General features: G+C 36.1%; 1 protein-coding gene across 1 annotated transcript in view; it reads right to left on the reverse strand.

Annotated features, from left to right (window-relative positions):
• Window positions 1-7,711: 7,711 nt before the first annotated feature.
• The window catches only part of TRDN (triadin), a 401,037-nt gene continuing 383,133 nt past the window's right edge, over window positions 7,712-25,615 (reverse strand). Inside the window, exons 39-41 of the mRNA XM_012506168.2 lie at window positions 13,955-13,993; window positions 11,299-11,337; window positions 7,712-8,577 (exon numbers count right to left, since the gene is read on the reverse strand). Coding sequence (XP_012361622.2) covers window positions 8,438-8,577; window positions 11,299-11,337; window positions 13,955-13,993 — 218 coding nt within the window. The 3' untranslated portion in view covers window positions 7,712-8,437. The remainder of the gene's footprint in view (window positions 8,578-11,298; window positions 11,338-13,954; window positions 13,994-25,615) is intronic.

A 25,615-nucleotide genomic window follows, 5' to 3' on the forward strand; every position in this document is an offset into this window, starting at 1 on the left:
ATTTTATGATAATAAAATATGACAGAAAATGTGTTAAATGCTAAGGCAGACTTTAGGGTAAAATATTTTACATATATATATATATATACACACACACATATATATATATATATATATATATATATATATATATATATATACACACACACCATATACACTTCAATGCAGATGTTGAAAAAGAATTAAGAATAAGAATGAATAATCTAATCATTTATTTTAGGAAGGCAGGGAAAATGACAAATTGAAGTTTATTTTTATATATATAAATGCAAATATCAGTGAAGTAAAAAACGATGTGCAAGAAAGAATATTAAAAAATAAAGGACAATGAAAACCATTATGAAGAAGCCAAATTGGGAAGAGTAACACTACTGTTATTAACATTTACTATAATGCTACCATAATTAACCCACGTGGTATTGGCATGTGGATAGGCAAATAGACTAATGGAACTGAAAAGAAAATTGAGAAGCAGACTCACGCGTATAACGTTTATCTCTTTTACAATGAAGGAACCCTTACAACATAGTGGAAAAAAATTGTCTTTTGAGTAACTGGTGCTGAATTATCTACATATTTATATAGAAAGAGTCAAATTTTTCTACTTCACATTATATACATAAGATGAATCCTACCCAGATTGTAGACCTAAATGTGAAAGGTAAAACAATGCTTCTATAAGTTCATAGAGAAAAATATCTTTATGGCATTACGATAAGTAAGAATTTCTTAAGTTGGGCTTAATAAGCACTATTTATAAAGGAAAAGATAAATTGGGCTACTTTAAAATTTAAGTTTCTGATAAAGATGGATTTAAGAGAGTAAAGTTGCAAGCCACAGAGTAAGAGAACACATTTATAACACATATAGCTAATTAAAGACTTGTAATGAAAATATATTAAAAATTCCTATGCAGCCATGTACCACATAACAATATTTCAGTCAATGATAGGCTTCATATACAATTGTGGTCCCATAAGATTGTAATGGTGTATTTTACTATACCTTGTCTGTGCTCCGATATGTTTAGATACATACATACTGTGTTGGTTCATTTTCACACTGCTGATAAAGACATACTTGAGAACTGGGCAATTTACAAAAGAAAGAGGTTTAATGGACTCATAGTTCCAGATGGCTCGGGAGGCCTCACAATCATGGTGGAAGGGAAAAGACACATCTCACATGGCAGCAGACAAGAGAAGAGAATGAATGCCAAGGGAAAGGAGTTTCCCCTTATAAAACCATCAGTTCTCATGAGACTTATTCAATACCATGAGAATAGTATGGGGGGAAACCGCCCCCATGATTCAATTATCTCCCACCGGGTCCTTCCCACAGGGAATTATAGGAGCTATGATTCAAGATGAGATTTGGGTGGGGACATAACCAAACCATATCACATACTTTCCATTGTGTTACAATTGCCTACAGTATTCAGCACAGTAATATGCTGTTCAGGTTTGTAGCCTAGGACAAATAGGCCATATCACATAGCCTAGGTGTATAGTAGGCTATACCATCTGGATTCCTGTAAGTAGTACATTCTATGATGTTTACACAATGACACAATCAACTAATGTTTCATTTCTTAGAAAGTATTCTCATCATTAAGGGCCCATGACTGTATTTTTAAAAAGACAAAAATCTAATTAGCAGAAGTCCAAAAAGCTTAATCAGAGTCTACATAAAAGAGGATATCCAAATAACCAATAAACATAACACAATTGTCTCAATATCACTAGTCATCAGGAAAATCCAATTTATAAGATCAATGATGTTCCACTTCATACCCACCAGAAGTTAAAATTAACAAAACTTATAATAGCAAGTGTTGGCAAGGATCTGGAGCAGCTGGAACACTTACACTCAGTCAGTAGAGTGTACACTGGTACAACCAATGTATTAGTCCATTTGCATTGCTATAAAGGAATACCTGAGACTGAATAATTTATGAAGAGAATAGGTTTATTTGGCTCACAGTTCTGCGGGCTGTACAAGCAAGGCACTAGCATCTGCTTAGCTTCTGGTGAGGCCCAAGAAGCTTCCAATCATGGTGGAAGGCAAAGGGGAACAGGTGTGTCACATGGTGACAGAGTGAGCAAGAGACGGAGGGAGGGGCCACCAGGGTCTTTTAAACAACGAGATCTAGTGTGAACTAAGAGTGAGAACTCACTCATTATTGTGAGGATAGCACCAAGCCATTCATAAGGGATCCACCCCCAAGACCCAAACACCTCCCACTAAGCCCACCTCCAACATTGGAGGTCACATTTCAACATGAGGTTTGGAGGGAACAAAACATCCAAACCATATCAAGCAGTTAGAAAATTGTTTGATATTATCTACTAAAGATGAACATTCTCATAGTCGATAATCTAGCAATTCTACTCATGTGTATAATGTCCTCCCCTACTCTGCACACACAAAAACGCAGTAAAAGGCATTAACAGACTGTTTAAAGCAGTGCTATTTTTAATAGACACAAACCTGAGACAGTGTGAATTACCACACATAGTAGAATGTACAAATAAATTTGTTGGTATATGCACACATGGATAATATAAGGCAATGAAAAAGAAAAAAATTACTTCTACATGTAACAAAATGAATGAGTCTCAAAGGTGTAATGTTGAGAAAAGAAACTGGGTACAAAAAAGATGGAATTTACTATTTCATTCATATGAAAGTCAAAACAGTTCTTCAATGATAGAAATCATAACAGTGGTTCCCCTGAGGCTATTGACCAGGTGAAGCATGAATGAGGCATCTGGGGTGCTGTTAATGTTCCATATTTTGATTTCAGTTGTGATTTTACAGATGTATCTAGCTCTACACTTGAGATGTGTGCACTATACTGTGGGTATGAGATCTATCTATATCTGTATCTATGTCTATTGGTATAAGTGAGAAAACTTTGTATATACCTGTATACAAATAATCTAGGATACATTGCTAAGAAAAGAAGGCACTGAATAATGCTTGTAATATGTAACATTTGTGTAAGAAAAATAAACAATAAGAATATATTTTTGTTTCCATTTGTATTTTCATGAGACCCTATAAATGTGCTTAGCTGTAGAAAATATAGCAGTGAATGGGAAACTGAGGCAACAAAGATGAGGTGAAAGGACACTTTCCATGTCCTCTTATAATACCATTTTGATTTTGAATAAAGTTAATATATTCCTAATTTTAAAAATATTCTTTGATACATATATGTGCCAAAGATGAAAGTAATTTGTTTGCTTGCTACATTGTTCCTCAAAATTGCTAGAATGCTGTTGTTTCCCTTTTCTATAAAGCATTGCTTCCTTTGTGAAGAATGCACCTTCCATTCAGATCATCCATTTAGGTAAGTTCAACTGTGCCCATGTTTGCATCAAATATATTAAATGGTTTCTCACTGAGTTGTGTGTGTGAGTGTACTGAGACACACACACACACACAGAGAGAGAGAGAGAGAGAGAGAGATGTTTCTTTCCTAAGCAAACACCATACACTAAATGTTTTAATGTTTTGAGATGCTTCCTTTAGTATTAATTTTAACACTACCTTCGCTAACTTAGATTGCTGGAATACCTTCAGACATTTTAGTGAGTGCTCAACCCTTGGCGGTGTCTTGGGGTACATGAGTCACTTTTCTGTCTCAGCTCTCATTCAGAGTATCACTTTTCCACAGGCCCCTTACATGTTCCATGTGATCTGATTCAGTGGGTTGAAGGATGTTCTGCTGTCATTGATTTATAGTAACTCTGTGAAAATGACACAAAACTAAATTTTTTAAATGCAAAATTGTCTTTGTCAGTGTAATGCTCCCACTTTTGTATTTGGTTCGTGTAGCTCTGATTTTTATTCGCTGCTTTGGCTAATTCCACTTGGCAACACTAGGTCTTCAATGCAGGTTGCATTTGGATCATTTAATAACAAAACTGGAAGGAAATTTGAAAGATCTTAGCAATAATATCATTTTACAAGGTACTTTTCCATAATATTCCTTGCCAAAGATGAAAGTCCTTTTGCTGCTGTAGCACTTTTATTTTCATCTGGAGATGAAGTATTGAAGGACAGAGAAGATAAACGACCAGAGTTACTTCTAGAGTTAAAGTCTGACCTTGGGTTTGTGGTCTCCTCATCCGGTGGGCTCTCCACCACAGCACGGTTGTTCTGAAAAGACGTCTGGCCTGACAGAGCTATTCAGAGGCATGGAGTGTTCTACTGACCTACCATTGTTATTTAAGAGAATTTGAGGTGTGGTGGGTAAAAAACAGTACTAATGACTTAACACAAGTACTTAACTCATGTTAATATTTCAACAAGAAGCACAGATAAGTGAAATGATGACATTGCAGAGGGCAAATGGCCTGGAGCTGGATGTGGCTGTATGAGAAACTAAGAATTTCCTTCTTTTTGCTATCACTGCTTTGATAGCATGTGTTTCTTACTAGAACTTGTATGACTCAAATACTAATATGTAATAATTCACTTCTTCAATTATTCTGAGCTCTTCTTTAGAGTTCAAGTGTGTTTTACAGTTATTTGTCTTTCTTATTTTATTAACCTGAATCTTCGGAAAAGCTGAATTTAAAAAAGTTGTTTTTGCTTTCTTGTTATTTGGGGCACATATTTTTTAATGACTAATGATTTTTCAATAGTTGGATAGTTTGGGAAAATAAAGGTCTTTATTTTACACACAAAAGAAAGCATCTACAGTAATAACTAAATGTTTTATGGACATATATGATTAATGAGGGGGAAAGGAAAGGTCCAGGGTAGTGCTGATATAATCCTGAAAGGAGTAGGGCAAAAAAGGTTGCAAGGAGGCCAGCTCCTGGGAAGTCGTGCTGAGTTTCTATTTCTTAATTAGTTTGCAAGTAACAAAGGGAAGCTTTTATGATGGTAACGATATCATATGGAGTTACAAAGGGCAGGAAGGATATGAATAGGATTAGAAAAAGATTTGAGCTCTCAATCCCATTTGTTCTGCTGCTTACTAACAATGTGCCTCTGGGCCTGCCACCTAACCTCTCTGACATTTATTTTCTTTACTGTAAAGCAAGTGAATGCAACACACTCTTAAGGCACTTTTCAGCTTTCAAGTAGGAAAAAAGACAAGTCTTTCCATAGAGGGTTACATGTCTATCATCGATTATAATTTGCAAGATGGATTTGGGGATACTGGAAAAATAAGCCAATATTTGTAATAACACCCTGAAAACTGAAGAATATTTGGGAGTTAGTTGATCAAGGTTCTAGGCCTAGTTTTGAAGTAGTCAGTTACTTTGGGCAAATTTTCAAGTTTCTCTAAGGATTAGTTTCATTTTCTCTATGTGTCACTTGGCTTATATGGTCACTGAGTTTTCTATCAGCAATATTTGTTATCTCCTTTGCTTTTTTCTCCAGAAAAATTACTCAAGGGTGTAAGTTAAATCTCTAAAATACACAGTGTCACCATATCAGTTTCTAAAATATTTCTGCAAGAAGTTAAAAAGTTTTGAAAAGATATGCCAGAATGAGTCAACATACAGGTGCTTTTGCTAGGGTTCATAAAAAAAATTGCCCCATTTGAATAATGATTTATCAGGCTTTAGGAAAACTAAATATAAATCAAAAACCTTAGGAAAAATCATTTCTTATTTTCAGATCTTTATCTATTAAGAGAGGATGAAGGGTGGGTAAAAGTAGGGATGTAATGGGAGTAGTGCATACCAATTGTGCAAAATAACTAAAACAGTTATGAAATGCTTACATATTCCTGGCCAGTATAACTTGAATTATGAATGAACCATTAAAGACAAAGATTCGTGATCAACCGTTTATCTTTTCCTTTTAAAATGTAAAGCATCAAACTTGGAAGATCTAGAACTATTTTATTGGATGGTAACATACAAACAAATGACAGTTTAGGTAATATCTTTAAAGTGCTATGATCATTGTAAGTTTAATCAGATAAAACATAATTATTATTATTATTATTTTTATTTTTATTATTATTATTTTTTGAGACGGAGTCTCGCTCTGTCGCCCAGGCTGGAGTGCAGTGGCGCGATCTTGGCTCACTGCAAGCTCCGCCTCCCGGGTTCACGCCATTCTCCTGCCTCAGCCTCTCCGAGTAGCTGGGACTACAGGCGCCCGCCACCATGCCCGGCTGATTTTTTTGTACTTTTAGTAGAGACGGGGTTTCACCGTGGTCTCGATCTCCTGACCTCGTGATCCGCCCGCCTCGGCCTCCCAAAGTGCTGGGATTACAAGCGTGAGCCACCGCGCCCGGCCAAACATAATTATTATTAACGTTTACATTATAGCTGATTTGTCTAAATTCTAATTACAATAAAATATGTCATGTTTTATCTTATCAAATAGTTTTTATATTGAGAGTGAAAGAAACAGTAAAATAGTCAGAGGAAAAATTAGTGCCATATCCAAAAGTATTACTTCAGAAATTTACTTTAATATCATATTTATATTAAAATATTTTATTTGTCTCCATGGTATTTCTATGAGATATTAGACTGCTTGTCCCTATATCCCTATTTTACTCATGGAGAAACAAACATAGTATGTTTAGTAAATTTTTGAAGGTCATTCACTATGTCAGAATAGCACTGGGAATCTAATTTATTATTTTTCTTATACAATACAGCACCTAACACAGTGCCCTAAAAGAGTAGGTATTCAATAAATAGTCATTGAATGAAAGAATTAATAGACAAACCATTCTGTTCTATGAAATCTAAAACATCTATCATATTTGCTATTTTTTTACTCAGTAAATTGAGCAGGCTGGAGGAGCAGTTGAGCAATAAACTTTATGCACTCTCCTACCCACAAGTTTAGATTGTCATCTGAAGGGGCTTTGCAAGATGGTACTGTCTGGTCATTCCTGAAATTATACACTTCCAGGATGTCCCACATTCCCCATAAAGAGAGTCATTAATCTGGTTCATGTAACACTGGTTTTGTGGTAATGAATGAGGTCCACCAGCTTCTGGCGGAGACAAACTTCTTTCACAAAAGTCTCCAAAAATCCATTATTAGTAATGAATGTATTACTGATACCTAGCCTAATGATTTTTAGTGAAACTGTTTTATATCTTGGTCCTAAAGAACCTTAGTTAGTGGCAATTCTTGAAAATAAATCACTTGGCTAGTATTGGCTCTGGCTATCTCAGGCCTTGCTGATGATAATTGCAATGCTAGAAAGGATAACTCAATTTATTTCCTGAGTTAATTTGTCATAAGTTCAGTTGCAATTGTAAACATGATAAAGGTCACAGAGGCATGACTTTTAGAGTCGACAAAAACAATGTAGTAAAGAACACGAGTATTTATATTACTAGGAATATGACAAAAACGTAACAGTCATTCCCAGTGATGCACTGTCAAGTAGATTAAAAATTGTTATCCATGTCATTGGCACTGATGACCAGTTACCTAAAATACAAGTAAGACATCTCATGAAGGCATTTAAGGCTAAAATGAATTCCTTAAACTTCGATGGCATTCATATTTTGCCATTATGAGAAAGAAAAACATTTCACTTCACAGAAAGACTATATTAAAGTGAAATGAAAATATTTTTTATATTTTCATTAAATTCACCAAATTTAGTGATTGATCTAAAATTTCACCCAGGTGACATTTTTATTAAGACACAGTCTGGAGAAATTTCAGAATTCCACATCTCATTTGCTAATATTTTAAACAAATGATTCACCAGACCTGCCTATTTGAATGGTGTATTTTCACTGGACTGAATGTCCCGATTATCATTCAAGACGTATCTTAAAGATTTATCAAGCATTTACTCTCCAACTTACCATGTCTAAAGCTCAGAGATATTTTGAGCTCTAAAAGAGTATCACAAGAAATTTATAGCAGTCTGTAGTACAACTATTACCCATTCTTAGAGCAAAGTCACAACTAAAATAGAAATAGACAAAAATAAAATCATTAAGCATCAACTTATTGGGTAAATTAAGTTTAGATACCCATATGATGCAAAAGAGTCACTTTTATATAAGCTTCCGCATCTTTTAAACTTAGAGCACATTCTATGTTGTCATTAAAAAAATAACAGCTAACCGAAGCCAGGACTTCCATTTTGTAACTGTGTCAATTATTTTAAAGATACCATTATTAAGAAAACTTTAAATTAGTTTGTGTACAACCTTATAGTGACTGGAAATAAGATAAATACAAGCACTCCCTCCCACTGTAGCAAACACACATAACAGATTCTTGAGACTTAGACCCTTAAACATGTCTGCTTATCACTCAATCCATTTGGCCACCCTTTCCATCCACACCAGGCCAAAGAGCAAAATGTTTTCACAGAAATTCTCTGGGTTGCATATTCTTAATTGCCTGAACTATTGTGGACAAAACATCACATTTTTAAAATCTTAAAGCATTTGTAAGGGTCATACATGTGTGTTTACTGTCCTTGTTGCTTCTGTCCTGGAGAATTTGCTTGACCAGAGCTCTCTCCAGGGCGGTCTGCAGGAGTGAAAGGAAACTGAAATCCATAGCCATTGTACCCATCCAAGTAGACACACTGGAAGAAACTGATGGGACCTAAGGAACAGAGCATGACAGTTTGTTAAAACATGCAGAACATGAGCAAAAAACACAGTGAGGCAGTACAGTGCGGCAGATAAGGTCACAGATTCTGCCATCAGCCTCCATAGCTGTTGGCAAGTTACTAAACTTCACTGTGTCTTGGAGTCTTTATGTATAAAATCAAAACAACGAAAACCACACAGAAATATTATGACAGTTAAATGAGTTACATGTGCTCTTAAAATTCTTCCTGGTACATAATAAGCCTTTAATAAGAGATAATAAAAATGGCCTGGCAGAGAAAGTCAAAGTTCTGATCATATAGACATCTGATGATGTGCATAGCAATCATAGAGACATAGTTACAGGTTTCAAAACATGAGCTTATCAATATGCAAAGCAACAGACTATGTGTGTGTGTGTTTTATAATGTCACAGAGAGGTGGTGCCAACATCTAGAAGTTTTATTTGCCCTTACTTTAGAGGCAAGAGCTTTCCTAAGGTGGCTTGGTTGCTTTTTTAGCAACAAAGGTAGCAGCCAGGTAGCAGCTCTGAGTAGAAAGCAAAACAGGAAAGTTAAGGGAGTGTGGTGCAAGTAAGGACTCTGGACTCAGTAAGCCGGTGCTCCCAGGTAGCAGCTTTGGTAAAAGACGGCGAGTTTAGCATCTCCTACAAACTTCCAGTGTTTTCTATCCTATCCATTTGCATTCTGTCAACCAGCCATAGATTTTTGCAGAAGGCCAGGAAAGAAGAATGATAATTAAAGCTAGTGGTGTGTGGGAGATAAGGAAGATGGCCAAATCCATATGAGACTAGGGGTTTATGAAGTAAAATAAAGCAAAGGATAGGAAAAAAGGAAGCTGGAGAAGCAACCAGGGAGTATTCCGATTCCATTTCCATGGGTCACTGGGTTTTCAGCGATGACAATAGTTTGAAGAATCTTGAATTTAGTTCTCTTTTCCAATGCATCTCATCTGGAATGATTTCTCTTTTCTTCTATCTTCAAGCAGAAGCAATAATACAACTCCCCTCTCTTCAAGTTTGTGGAGGTTATGGGAGCTTGGGGGTTAGGCAGGCTACAAGAGGGACAGTAGTAAAGCCGGCCCTGCGCAAGGAGAAATGGCAACCCAGTGCTAAAAGTAGAAGGGCCCATCAATGACAGGCTGCCTTCCAGCTGCTTATCAGAAGTGAACACTGTTTTGACACATTTATTTAATTGATGTTGAATAAGTTACTCATAAAAATATTATTATGACTGCAAATATTAGAGCTTAAATTAAAGGCTCATGAATATCAGGCTATAGAACTGCCTTATTGTTAGATGAAGATAGCAAATATCATTTTGATGCAACAGATCCCTCAACTGAGGTTAGAATATTTGACACCATTTTACTAAAAGTATTTGTGTTTTGTTTTTAATTAAAATTTTTACTTTGAAATAATTGTAGATTCACATATAATTGTAAGAGTTAATACAGAAAGATCCCACATATCTTCACCTAGTTTCCCTCAATGGTAACATATTGTAAAACTACAGAACAATATTCCAACTAGGAAACTGGCATTGATACAATTCACCTGTCTCATTGAATTATATTTTAATAGTTATTTAAAATATATGAGATTTCAAATGTTTATGTGACATAGCCACAAATTATTACCAGTAGGTTAATAATTGGGAAAGTGTTGCTATATAAAATGAAAATATGTCCAGATTGACCTATAATTCTTTTTCTTATGGATTTTGTAATATTACTCAAAAGTATCATAAGACTCTGCTTATTTCCCTATATTTCTCACAACCTTATTATATGAAGGATTATAATATGTGTCTATCTACTGCAGTAGTTCCAGCATCCAAAGAAGTACTTGGAACGTAGTAGGCATTCAGTATCTGTCTAATGAATCACCTATTAATACAGAGTAGGAGGCATTTGCTATTGTAAGTGACATTTTAGTAATTTCCTATACAAATACATCCAAAAAGCACTGGAGAATCAAGAGACATCATTTCTTCAGACAAATATCTAGCTCTTTACTTTAAAAGCATTATGTGACACAAACTTCAGTTATACCTATTTCAAAAATTGCTTCCTTTATTCTGTTCTGCAACGACTTTAATGCATATGTAGATTCAAAATTTATTGCTTTACCATATGAACTAAAATGTCTAATTTGGAAGAACCGAAGTAATGAGAAACTTGGGCATTGAGTTTTGTAACTGCATATGAATATTGATTGGATTCTAAAATAAATGATCCCAAAGATTGAATATTCAGAACATACCATATATCTTGAAAAATCAAAAAGAATCTTGAATCTTAGAAGTGAGTTTCCAAGCAATTGAATTGCTAAAACCTATTTCTTCATTTTTTTCTACCTGATATAAAAAGTTTGGCATATTACTTCAGCTGTCCTATTATAAAGCAGGAGGTAACATACATTTAAGCATAGATTCAGCCAGAGTACTGAGGATCAGAAATATGTAGAAGGATTTGCGATAAATGCCACTTCAATCATTACTTGTAACTCTTCCAACTATCTGCCTCTTGCCTAACACAAAAGTGATACGCTTCTCTTTAAAATATAAATGACCTACTTTAATGTTATTCTTCATTTCTATGCTAAAAAAATTTTTCTTTGAATACTGGTCTTAAGAGATTCTAACATTTTTACATAGATGTAGCACCTTTAATATAGAATGATTTATTACTTTTAATCTCATTATAAACTTACTTTTTTGCTTCTTTGTGGGAGACACGTCTTCAGTTTCTTCTAGTGCATAAAAAATATAAAAGTAAACAGCTTGTACATTTACAGCTATTATATAAATATATATGGGACTGAGAATGTCTAAACAGAAGCACACTATGAAAGAAACAGGAGTTACCCTTTTTATAGTATACTCCAGATTTGTACACAGATTCTATTCATATTTTCACTATCAAATTTAATAGGCAAGAGCCAGAGAGAGAAAGGGAGCCCATGAAAAAAATGGCATGCTACAAACAATTGTTTAAATAGGAAAACTGGCCCTGATGTGTCAGATATTCACTAATGAAGATAATTGACATGCATCTCTTTCCTGAGAAGGGATCTTTGATGCTCAGAGTTACAATTTGGTAAGGGTAAAATCTGGATAAAGATGAACAATTTAGTCAAAATAATTCCAAATTTGGAGAGACATATGTTTTTCATAATCATCCTTGCCATGAAAGTAGAGCAGCAGCCCAGTATCCTGCATTCTTCCCTTTTTACATCTGATTCACTGACTATTTATTTATTTTTGCTGTAGTAATATACATCGCAAATTTATATAGTGTTGGATAACTTGAAACTATTCCTTTGAATCCCTTTCTTCTGATTAGAAGTTCTTAACTGGTATCCACGAATGGGATTTTGGGGGTTTTTCTATAAAACACTGAAACAATTAGAAGTTGTGAGAGAGTGTGTGTGTTTGTGTGTATATGTGTGTTAGTGTGTGTGTTTCATTGAAAGTTAGGTTTATAGATCTTATCAATTTTTCAATTGGTTATAGAGCTGCTCCCCTCAGAGTGTGATCTATATGCCAGTAGTTTCAGCATCACTTGATTTATTTACATAAATGCAGATTTTTAGGTTCTAACTCAGACATTTAATTCTAAGGAGACCTATAGTTGATCTGTATAAACATCAAAGTTTTAGAAGCACTGATCTATGAGTAAAAAACCTATTAGGGTGGCTATTCTTAACAATTTTATATATATATATATATATATATATATATATATATATAAATAATATAGTATTCAGAAAGGTATCTTAATACAAGTGTAAATCTCAACTTTTATTTGATAAGGTACCCGTCCTGTGTGTCTTTTCTCAAAGCACTATTTTCCATATTGTTAGTTAATTGTGGGCACTGGCAAAGAATTTATACTTTGTTGGCTAGATCAATGCTTAGGCAAATACTTACTGCCTGCAGACAAATTTAGGAGTGGAAGAGAAAATACTTATTTTTTATATGCAAACTATGTACCTGACAAAGGTCTAATACCCAGGATCTATAAAGCACTTAAACAAATTTACAAGAAAAAAGCAAACAATCTCATCACAAAGTGGTCAAAGGACATGAACAGGTACCTTTCAAATGAAGACATACATTCAATCAACAAGCGTATGAAAAAAAGCTCAACATCACTACTCATTAGAGAAATGCAAATCAAAACCACAATAAGATAACATCTCACGCCGGTAAGCATGGCTATTATGAAATAGTCAAAAAATAGCATATGTTGGTGAGCTTGCAGAGAGAAGGGAACACTTGTAGACTGTTGGTGGGAGTGTAAATTAGTTCAACTATTGTGGAAAGCACTGTGATGATTCCTCAAAGAGCTAAAAACAGAACTATCATTCAACCCAGCAATCCCATTGCTGGCTAAAGCTGGAGGTCATTATCCTTAGCAAACTAATGCAGGAAAAGAAATCCATATACAGCATGTTCTCACTTATAAGTGGGAGCTAAATAATGAGAAAACATGAACACAAAGATGGAAGGAACAGACACTGAGGCCTACCCAAGGGTTGAGGGTGGAAGGAGAAAGAGGATCAGAAAAAATAACTAATGGATAGTAGGATTAATACCTGAGTGATGAAATAATCTGTACAACAAACTCCCATGACATGAGTTTACCTACATAACAAACATACACATGTACCCCTAAACCTAAAAGTTTTTTTTAAAAATAATACCTATTTTATAGCAGCCCTAATGAAAAAGCCAAGAACCTTTCAGAAAAAAAATCAAGTTAGCTGAAGCTCTCACTCTACAGATGGAGAAATTGTGTCCCGGAAAAACTTTATGTTCATACATCTGGAGATTGCAGGTTTTCCTGACTTTTTGTCGTCTGGCTTGGGCTGGAAGAGTGCAGGGGTTCAGTCCTGCCTTCCCTTCCTTCCTTCCTTCCTTCCTTCCTTCCTTCCTTCCTTCCTTCCTTCCTTCCTTCCTTCCTTCCCTCCTTCCTTCCTTTCCTTCCTTCCTTCTTTCCTTCCTTCCTTCCTGATGGTTCTGCTAATATAGGTGACTCATCTCAAGTCTTCTTAATAAAATCATGGCATTCTTGTAATTATTAATGGACTGGAGATTTTGAAGTATTATTCCTATAGATTGGCCAATAAATGCATCTGATAATTGTAAATAAATCAATACCCAACTAGTGTTTTTAATATGTGAAAAGATGTATATTTTCCAAATAATGTTAAAAAGCTGTTTGTTTTAAAAATAAGCCTACCATGTAAACATTGCCTAGAAAAGCTGAGGACTAGATAAGAATAGCTAGGAAAAAAAAAGACAGACAAAAACCTTATAGCTTTGAGAGAAAACTTGTAAATGATCCAAAGACAGCAAACTCACCTTTAGCTTTCTTTGAAGCTGGTACATCTTCAACATCTTCTAGAGTACAGGAAAAAGGCACATAGAATCACAGTCAATTTTTCACTTTTCCCAAAGAGGAAGTATTATATTTAAAGGTTTTTAAGAGTCACGAGATCCCTGAATCTACAAACTCAGCACCTACAGTCTCCATAAATAAGAGCTTTCTGACAAAAACAGGCTCTTCTCCGACTTGGAGAGAGGATGTGGAGAAAATGATGAGTGCTGCACTGTGATAATCAGGCTGATAAAGGTTACTTAGGGAAAAGGCCTGTGGTGACCTCCAACACCCACCCCCAGGTTTCCCTCCTCCTCTGACTCCTAAAGCTCCTTTCAAAAATCATAATCATTTATAGAATTTAGGAAAGTTAAAGTAAATGGATTCACACATACAGGCTAGATAAAGAGATCAGTGTCTACCCACACAATTTATTAGCAGATTGATTAGATTTTACCTTTTTGACAATTCTAAAAAGCCCAGAAATAAACCCATGCATATACATGGGTCAACTAATCTTTGAAAAAGGTACTAACAATAAACAATAGGGGAAAGATAGTCTCTTCAATATATGCTGTTGGGAAAACTGGATATCTATGTGCAAAAGAATGAAAGTGAACCTTTATCTTCCACCACCCTAAAATCAATTCAAAATGGATTTAAAGACTTAAATGTAAAACCTGAAACACTTTTAAAAGTAAACACAAGGGAAGAACTTCTTAACATTGGTCTTGGCAATGATTTTATGAATCTGACACTAAAAGCGTAGGCAACAAAGGCAAAAAATAAACAATTGGAACTATATCACACTAAAAAGTTTCTGTACAGCAAAGGAAACAATGAACAAAATGAAAAGGCAAATTATAAAATGGGAGAAAATATTTGCAAGCCATATATCCAAAGGAGGTTAATACCTAAAATATACAAGACATTGATACAACTCCATAGCAAAAAAACAAATACATGGGCAAAGGACCTGAACAGACACTTTTCCAAACACATATACAAATGACCAACAGACATGTGGAAAGATGCCCTATATTATTAATTATCATGAAATGAAATAAAACCACAATGAGATATCATCTCAAATCTGTTAGAATAGTGATTATCAAAAAGTCAAATGAGATGTATTGGTGAGGATTTAAGAGAAAAGGGAACTCTTGTTCACTTTTGATAGGAATGGGAATGTAAATTGGTATTGCCATTATGGGAAGCAGTATGGAGGTTCCTCAAAAATTTTTTTGTTTATTTATTTATTTTACCACTAGACAATAGTCATCCTCAACACATTTAAGAAGCTACCATATGATCCAGCAATTTCACTTCTGGGTATATATCCAAATATATATCAAATATATTGTATGCTTGAAACTTTCTAAGAGAGTAGATCTTAAATATTCTCACCATACACACACACACACACACACACAGAATGCTGGTAACTATGTGAGGTGATGGCCATGTTAATTAGCTTGATTTTGGTAATTATTTCATAATGTATATGTATATCAAAATATCACATTGTATATCAAATATATATATATAATTTTTATTTGTCACTTATACAAATAAAATAAAATTAGTGGGGAAAGGAAGATACTACATTTGAACTAAAGCTCAAATACATGTACAATGACTTGAGTTATATTGTGTAAATCACTTGATCTTTTCTGCATTCAACTTACAAGCACATATTGGAATAATGTGGAAGTAATTTTAAGTCTGAGTTAATTCTAGTGCAATATAATGGAATGATGCTTTAATTTTTAACATTTGAAATTATCTGAAAGAAGGTCAGTTTTGTGTTATTTATTTAGATTTTGCATACCAACTGTTCACTAATAAATGAAAAAGGGGTAAGATAGGGTCAGTATGCAAATTTCCTCTAATAGGAAAGCAATGTGACCTTTATAGAAAAATGCTATTATGTAGAAGAACACAAAAGAAAAAGAAACAAAATTACTAGAATATTTTTTACTATATATTATTAAAGTTTTGATCTGATCAGTTTTAAATAATATTTAAAAACATATTTAACTCAATTAAATACTGGATAAAATGACCATGGTCTTGAACTGATTAATCAACTGCTATAAATAATGGAACAGTACAAACCGTTATATGATGTTGTGAAATAAACTTAATATCTATATTTTAAAAATGATATTAGTTCCAAAACAAATCAAATAATATCTTGTGTAATAAGATCTTATTAATTCCTATGCAAGTTCTGTACAAAACTAAAATGAGGCAAAGTCTGTGTCCACAAGGAACATATATTTTATTTTTATAGATTATAGCACACTTGAAACTTATTCTTTCGATCCATTTATTACCACTAGAAAAATAAATACAAATGGAAGGAATAAAGACCTCAGTGTCTTCAAAATCTATATTCTGATCCAGCATCAACTGGCTATAAGTGATAAAAGCTGGCAAGAGCTGAGTCACATGTCAATTGCTCAGGAGACAGAAGCCCAAGAAAGTAAACGGCGAGCCTAGGACAGTTGCTATAGAGATGCATTTTCTGTGGAAGCGACTTAGCAGCAAACGTTTACAGAACTAGGAATAAAATTCAAGAAAGGAATAAGGCACTTACTGTCCCCTTATTCTTACAACTTGCATATTGAGTGAGTGGTAGTCTTGATAAAACAAATATTTGACTCTGAAAAGGTAGAATCATGGCAGTGAAAGGAGTGTCAAAATGTGCCAATGAAATTTTAAAGAGTGACCTGCTTTTGTCTGACAGTCAGGAAAATGTTTAATGAAGGAAGTAAAATTTGAAATGGGACTTATAATATTTTGAAGAAGGAGATGCCAAAATTAAAGTGAGGGCAACAATATGAGAAAAAGGGTAGAGACAGCAAAGGACAGAGATATTCAGGGAGTAGAGGAGATGTTCTGGAAAACTTGGATAAGATTATCATGTGGAACATTTTATACATCAGGCTAAATACCCCCAACTAAATTTCATAGCTAGTCAAGGTTGCTCAAGAGATAAATAATGTTTTAAAGATGTACTTGGTAGAAATAAATAAGACTAGAGCATGAGAAAATGAATGCAGAGAATGCAATTTGGCAAGTGTTCTAATAGCACAGAAATAGTACATTCTCCAAGTAGGAGTCACTGAAGGAGTTAAATACAAAAAAACGCTTTGCCAAAAGAATGAAATAGAATTAAATACAAGTAAGAACAAGAGATTAGTACTATAAGGAAAATAACGATATGTTATTTGAGTTTGGAGAAAGACAGTGGTGCCACTCCCAACTACAATGAAGTCCCTAGGGGACACTGACATTTGCTGGGGATAATGAAAAGTTCAATTTTCTATGGGTTGAACTGTGGTGCTAGGCCAGTCATGCAGTTGCAAATGCTTAGTAGGAAACAAGACAGAGCCGGCAAGATGTCTGAAAAGGTTAGAAGTGATATGCATCAAGTTAATGGGCAAAACTGGGTAAATTGTGGTAAAGTGTGAGATCATCACTTTTAATTATGGCAAAACAGTTAATATTTCTTAAGACTTTCTACATGCTAGGCCCTATTAAGTTATTTCATATGTGTTAACACGTTTCATCCTGACAATAACCATATGAGGTAAGGACTTTTTTGTTTGTTTGTGTGTTTGTTTTTGTTTGTTTGTTTTTTGAGAAAAGATCTCACTCGGTCACCCAGCATGGAATGTAATGACACGATCTTGGTTCACTGCAACCTCCGATGTGAGGACTCTTATATTGAATCTAATGTTCAAATAGAGGAGAGAGGGGTTAAATGCTGCCCAAGGTCACAAAACTCGTGAGTAGCAGAGCCAGAGCAATAACATAATCCAAATCTGCCTATATCAGGGCCTCTTGAAAGAGGGTTGAAATTTATCCCATGAATAGTACACCTGCTATGTGCCAGCCACTGTTCTAAGCACTTTATAAATGTTAACACTTTTCACCTCCTCAGAAAATCTGTGAGGAATATACTCTTACTGTTCCTATTTTATAGGTGGGACAATTAAAAATCAGAGAGATTCAATGTCTCAGTGCTATAAGAAGTGAAGGAATTGGTTTTTAAGACTGTGGCATTCTGGTTCCAGAGATGGTGCTGTTAATCACTAAGCCATTCTGCCTGTATTAGTTTGTTTTCATACTGCCATAAAGAACTGCCCAAGATAGGTAATTTATAAAGGAAAGAGATTTAATTGACTCACATTTCAGCCTGGCTGAAGAGGCCTCAGGAAACTTACATCACGGCAGAAACAGAAGTCAACATGTCCTTCTTCACATGGTGGTAGGGAGAAGAAGAATGAGAACCGAGCAAAGGGGACAACCCCTTATAAAACCCTCAGATCTCGTGAGAACGTACTCACTATTGTGAGAATAGCATGGAAGGACTGCCCCCTTGATTCAATTACCTCCCACCAGGTCTCTCCCACAACACGTGGGGATATGGAAATATAATTCAAGATGAGATCTGGGTAGGGCCACAGCCAAACCATATCACTGCCTCTGGAGGATGAACTTCTAAACCCACTTCTCTGATTCTAGTACCCATGCATTATGTTGTCTAACATACCTGCTGGCAGGCTCTGACAGAGTCAAGTTATGCATGAGCCACACACTTGTGCAGAACAGAAATGAAGGAGGAGGTATTCCACTAACCCCTTTAAAATGAGAGGGGGTGCTAAATGTGTCCCTCTGCACTTCTAACAATCTATTCTCCCTCAGTGGTGATGAAAAGTTACTTAGTTGTCTTTGAAAATAAAGACAATGAAGAGGTAAGCATAATATTTTTTATGTTTGCCTAAACATTATAAGTAGTGTAAGTTAGTTATTTCTAACATTGAAGAATAAAATTGTACTATCTTGACTTTCAAATTCTAGACTTCATTCTTTGCTTACATAGCAACAGATTCCAGAGGAATCAGAGATAGCAGGGAATCCATCCTCCTAGCCAAGCAGTTGTCTGTACTATAACAGAGTCATGAAAAAATGGGCCATCTTGTCTGTATGGCTGTCATTGTAATCAAGGACTAGGTTTTGTATAACTCTTTAATATTTATTGAATTGGGCCTACTGACACTAGGGTTCTTAAATAGCTATCAGTTTATTAAAAATTAGAATGATTACAATAGAAAGTCCTGGATTTTGTTTGGTCAAGTAGTCCTTGTATTTTCTGGTTAACTGAAGGACTTTCTCCTTTGTCCTAAATCCATGATTTGCCTCATTTCACATAACTTTCTGTTTCAACACTTAAGAAAAGTGTTATTCTGTGATCAAGTGGAATGCCTGAAAAAGTAAGAAATTACCTCTGTTCTCTGCCTGAACTTATCTCCAATACTGTTCTGCAGCCATGGGTCAAAAAAGTTTCACGGCCAGTGGGATTTTTAACAGGGTTCATGTGTTAAGTCTTCATCTCTTTGGAGTCAAGGGTGGACTTGGTTCTGTAAGGTTGAAGACACAGATGATTTAAAGACTTGATCTGTTGGTATTTAGGAGACTGCGTGTGTATGGACTCTAATAAATATGGACTCTAATTACAATTGGCTGCTAAAAATTCCAAGTATATGAGAAAATGTAAAGTCCAACCTCAGTACCAATGGTAGGTATGGTGTATAATTATGTGTATTCTTAATTATGTAGGCTTGATAAGTGAATTTGCGAATTTTATACTAAAATGCAGATTTCTCATTCTCAGCAAGCAATCTTATCTTGGTTCTACATTTTATTCTCTAGAGCAGTGGCTTTCACTTTTTTCTTCACAGAATTCCTTTATAATCTTAAAATATTAAGGACCCCAAAATATTTTTCATGAATTATATCTATCAATAGTTACCACTATTGAAATTAAAGCAGCTATTTTCTAAACACAATGATATACTCATAAGTTATTTAGGTTCTGGAGAAGATATAGGAGAGGGGAAAGACAAATGGTGACTTAGGGTCAATATGTAACATGTTTTGACTTAATGGAATGCTTGAAAAGATGTCAGGGACGTCAGTAATCTACAGCAATTCACCTGATTTCTACTTCTTAGTCATTTAGACATAAAGCTTTGAATTCTACTTTGCCTAATCTCTATTCCTTATCCTTGACCCAAATTTGGTTTCAAGTCATGTAGGGTTTTAGAGAAACCTATGAAAATATGCTATTCTAGATAAAGAATTAGCCAACATACTACACATGGAAATAATTAAAAATAAACTTGTCAAAAGGAAAAGATGCTTATTAAAAAATAAGTTTGCTAGGCATTTAAACCAGTGTCAGGTCAAACTATTTAAAAAAAAAAGAAAAGTAATGGTTACTTCTTGAGAAGAAAGATGTATTGTTTCTCTGGCACAGAAATACACATAAAATAATGGAACATATAAGCAAGAACACAAACAAGGCAAAATGGGACTCCTCAAAGTAAGAATTATTACAGAGAAAAAGCCTGGTTGTATTTCAACCTTACTTTATATATTTTGTGGAAAAATGGATACACAATGTCAATTGCCTGCCAATTAAATAATGCTAATTTCGCATTTGAAGAAACATTTTAAATTGAATAGAAATATTCAATAACAATAAAATTTTTGAGACTTGATGCAGTGGTTCACTCCTGTAATCTCAGCACTTTGTGAGGCTGAGGCAGGAGGATCACTGGAGCCGAAGAGTTTGAGGCTACAAGTGAGTTATTATCTCTCCACTGCACTCTTACCTAGGTGACAGAGCAAGACCCCATCTCAAAAAAAAAAAAAAAAATGGATGTTAGGGAAAGAGGCATAGGTATCAGTTATTAAAACCACCACTCCTCTTGGATGGGTTCCAAGATGGTTGAATAGGAACAGCTCTAGTCTACAGTTCCCAGAGTGAGTGACACAGAAGATGGGTGATTTCTGCATTTCCAACTGAGGTACCGGGTTCATCTCACCGGGGCTTGTCGGACAGTGGGTGCAGGACAGTGGGTGCAGCCCACTGAGCATGAGACGAAGCAGGGCGAGGCATCGCCTCACTGGGAAGCACAAAGAGTCAGGGAATTCCCTTTCCTAGCCAAGGGAAGCTATGACAGATGGCACCTGGAAAATCGGGTCAATCTCACCCTAATACTGCACATTTCCAACCATCTTAGCAAACGGCACACCAGGAGATTATATCCCCCACCTGGCTCTGAGGGTCCCACACCCATGGAGCCTTGCTCATTGCTAGCACAGCAGTCCGAGATCAAACTGCAAGGTGGTAGTGAGGCTGGGGGAGGGGCGCCTGCCATTGCTGAGGCTTGAGTAGGTAAACAAAGCGGCCAGGAAGCTCGAACTGGTTGGAGCCCACCGCAGCTCAAGGAGGCCTGCCTGCCTCGGTAGACTCCACCTCTGGGGGCAGGGCATAGCCAAATAAAAGGCAGCAGAAACCTCTGCAGACTTAAATGTCCCTGTTGACAGCTTTGAAGAGAGTAGTGGTTCACCCAGCACGGAGTTTGAGATCTGAGAACGGACAGACTGCCTCATCAAGTGGGTCCCTGACCCCCGAGTAGCCTAACTGGGAGGCACCCCCCAGTAGGGGCAGACTGAGACCTCACATAGCAGGGTACTCCTCTGAGACAAAGCTTCCAGAGGAACGATCAGGCAACAACATTTGCTGTTCAGCAATATCCACTGTTCTGCAGCCTCTGCTGCTGATACCCAGGCAAACAGGGTCTGGAATGGACCTCCAGCAAACTCCAACAGACTTGCACATGAGGGTCCTGACTTTTAAAAGGAAAACTAATGAACAGAAAGGACATCTACACCAAAACCCCATCTGTACATCACCATCATCAAAGACCAAAGGTAGATAAAAACACAAAGATGGGGAAAAAACAGCAGAAAAGCTGAAAATTCTAAAAATCAGAGTGCCTATCTCTCTCCAAAGGAATGCAGCTCCTCACCAGCAACAGAACAAAGCTGGATGGAGAATGACTTTTGACGAGTTGAGAGAAGAAGGCTTCAGACGATCAAACTTCTCCAAGCTAAAGGAGGAAGATCAAACCCATTGCGAAGAAGCTAAAAAACCTGAAAAAAGATTAGATGAATGGCTAACTAGAATAACCAGTGTAGAGAAGTCCTTAAATGACCTGATGGAGCTGAAAACCATGGCACAAGAACTATGTGACGAATGCACAAGCCTCAGTAGCCAATTCAATCAACTGGAAGAAAGGTTATCAGTGATTGAAGATCAAAGGAATGAAATGAAGCAAGAAGAGAAGTATAGAGAAAAAAGAGTAAAAAGAAATAAACAAAGCCTCCAAGAAATATGGGACTATGTGAAAAGACCAAATCTATGTCTGATTGGTGTACCTGAAAGTGATGGGGAAAACGGAATTGTTGGAAAACACTCTGCAGGATATTTTCCAGGAGAACTTCCCCAACCTAGCAAGGCAGGCCAACCTTCAAATTCAGGAAATACAGAGAACACCACAAAGTTACTCCTCAAGAAGAGCAACTCCAAGACACATAATTGTCAGATTCACCGAAGTTGAGATGAAGGAAAAAATGTTAAGGGCAGCCAGAGAGAAAGGTCGGGTTACCCAGAAAGGGAAGCCCATCGGACTAACAGCTGATCTCTCTGCAAAAACTCTACAAGCCAGAAGAGAGTGGGGGCCGATATTCAACATTCTTAAAGAAAAGAATCTTCAACCCAGAATTTCATATCCAGTGAAACTAAGCTTCATAAGTGTAGGAGAAAGAAAATCCTTTACAGACGAGCAAATGCTGAGAGATATTGACACCATCAGGCCTGCCATACAAGAGCTTTGGAAGGAAGCACTAAACACGGAAAGGAACAACTGGTACCAGCCACTGCAAAAACATGCCAAATTGTAAAGACCATCGAGGCTAGGAAGAAACTGCAGCAACTAATGAGCAAAATAACCAGCTAACATCATAATGACAGGATCCATCCCACACATAACAATATTAACCTTAAATGTAAATGGGCTAAATGCTCCAATTAAAAGACACAGACTGGCAAATTGGATAAAGAGTCAAGACCCATCAGTGTGCTGTATTCAAGAGACCCATCTCATGTGCAGAGACACACATAGGCTTAAAATAAAGGGATGGAGGAAGATCTACCAAGCAAATGGAAAACAAAAAAAGGCAGGGGTTGCAATCCTTGTCTCTGATAAAACAGACTTTAAACTAACAAAGATCAAAAGAGACAAAGAAGGCCATTACGTAATGGTAAAGGGATCAATTCAACATGAAGAATTAACTATCCTAAATATATATGCCCCCAATACAGGAGCACCCAGATTCATAAAGCAAGTCCTTAGAGACCTACAAAGAGACTTAGACTCCCACACAATAATAATGGGAGACTTTAACACCCCACTGTCAACATTAGACAGATCAATGAGACAGAAAGTTAACAAGGATATCCAGGAATTGAACTCAGGTCTGCACCAAGCAGACCTAATAGACATCTACAGAACTCTCCACCCCAAATTAACAGAATATACATTCTTCTCAGCACCACATAGCACTTATTCCAAAATTGACCACATAGTTGGAAGTAAAGCACTCCTCAGCAAATGTAAAAGAAGAGAAATTATAACAAAGTGTCTCTCAGACCACAGTGCAATCAAACTAGAACTCAGGATTAAGAAACTCACTCAAAACCGCTCAACTACATGGAAACTGAACAACCTGCTCCTGAGTGACTACTGGGTTCATAACAAAATGAAGGCAGAAATAAAGATGTTCTTTGAAACCAATGAGAACAAAGACACAACATACCAGAATCTCTGGGACACATTTAAAGCAGTGTGTAGAGGGAAATTTATAGCACTAAATGCCCACAAAAGAAAGCAGGAAAGATCTAAAATTGACACCCTAACATCACAGTTGAAAGAACTAGAGAAGAAAGAGCAAACACCTTCAAAAGCTAGCAGAAGGCAAGAAATAACCAAGATCAGAGCAGAACTGAAGGAGATAGAGACACAAAAAAACGCTTCAAAAAAATCAGTGAATCTAGGAGCTTGATTTTGAAAAGATCAACAAAATTCATAGACTGCTAGCAAGACTAATAAAGAAGAAAAGACAGAAGAATCAAATAGACATAATAGAAAATGATAAAGGGGATATCACCACTGATCCCACAAATACAAATTACCATCAGAGAATAATATAAACACCTCTATGCAAATAAACTAGAAAATCTAGAAGAAATGGATAAATTCCTCGACACATACCCCCTCCCAAGACTAAACCAGGAAGAAGTTGAATCACTGAATAGACCAATAACAGGCTCTGAAATTGAGGCAATAATTAATAGCCTACCAACCAAAAACAGTCCCGGACCAGATGGATTCACAGCCGAATTCTACCAGAGGTACAAGGAGGAGCTGGTACCATTCCTTCTGAAACTATTCCAATCAATAGAAAAAGAGGAAATCCTCCCTAACTCATTTTATGAGGCTAGCATCATCCTGATACCAAAGCCTGGCAGAGACACAATAAAAAAAAGAGAATTTTAGACCAATATCCCTGATGAACATCAATTCAAAAACCCTCAACAAAATACTGGTAAACTGAATCCAGCAGCACATCAAAAAGCTTATCCACCATGATCTAGTGGGGTTCATCCCTGGGATGCAAGGCTGGTTCAACATACGCAAATCAATAACTGTAATCCAGCATATAAACAGAACCAAAGGCAAAAACTACATGATTTTCTCCATAGATGCAGAAACGGCCCTTGACAAAATTCAACAGCCCTTCATGCTAAAAACTCTCAATAAATTAGGTACTGATGGGATGTATCTCAAAATAATAAGAGCTATTTATGACAAACCCACAGCCAATAGCATACTGAATGGGCAAAAACTGGAAGCATTCCCTTTGAAAACTGGCACAAGACAGGGATGCCCTCTCTCACCACTCTTACTCAACGTAGTGTTGGAAGTTCTGGCCAGGGCAATCAGGCAGGAGAAAGAAAGAACACGTATTCAATTAGGAAAAGAGGAAGTCAAATTGTCCCTGTTTGCAGATGATGTGATTGCATATTTAGAAAACCTCATCATCTCAGCCCAAAATCTCCTTAAGCTGATAAGCAACTTCAGCAAAGTCTCAGGATACAAAATCAATGTGCAAAAATCACAAGCATTCTTATAAACCAATAACAGAGAAACAGAGAGCCAAATCATGAGTGAACTCCCATTCACAATTGCTTCAAAGAGAATAAAATATCTGGGAATCCAACTTACAAGGGATGTGAAGGACCTCTTCAAGGAGAACTACAAACCACTGCTCAATGAAATAAAAGAGGACACAAACAAATGGAAAAACATTCCATGTTCATGGACAGGAAGAATCAATATCGTGAAAATGGCCATATTGCCCAAGGTAATTTATAGACTCAATGCCATCACCATCAAACTACCAATGACTTTCTTAACAGAATTGGAAAAAACTACTTTAAAGTTCATATGGAACCAAAAAAAGAGCCCGCATTGCCAAGACAATCCTAAGCCAAAAGAACAAAGCTGGAGGCATCACGCTACCTGACTTCAAACTATATTACAAGGCCACAGTAACCAAAACAGCATGGTACTGGTACTAAAACAGAGATATTGACCAATGGAACAGAACAGAGCCCTCAGAAATAATGCCACACATCTACAACCAACTGATCTTTGACA

The sequence above is a fragment of the Nomascus leucogenys genome, chromosome 3, assembly GCF_006542625.1.
Source record: "Nomascus leucogenys isolate Asia chromosome 3, Asia_NLE_v1, whole genome shotgun sequence".
In the NCBI taxonomy this organism is placed as follows: domain Eukaryota; kingdom Metazoa; phylum Chordata; class Mammalia; order Primates; family Hylobatidae; genus Nomascus; species Nomascus leucogenys.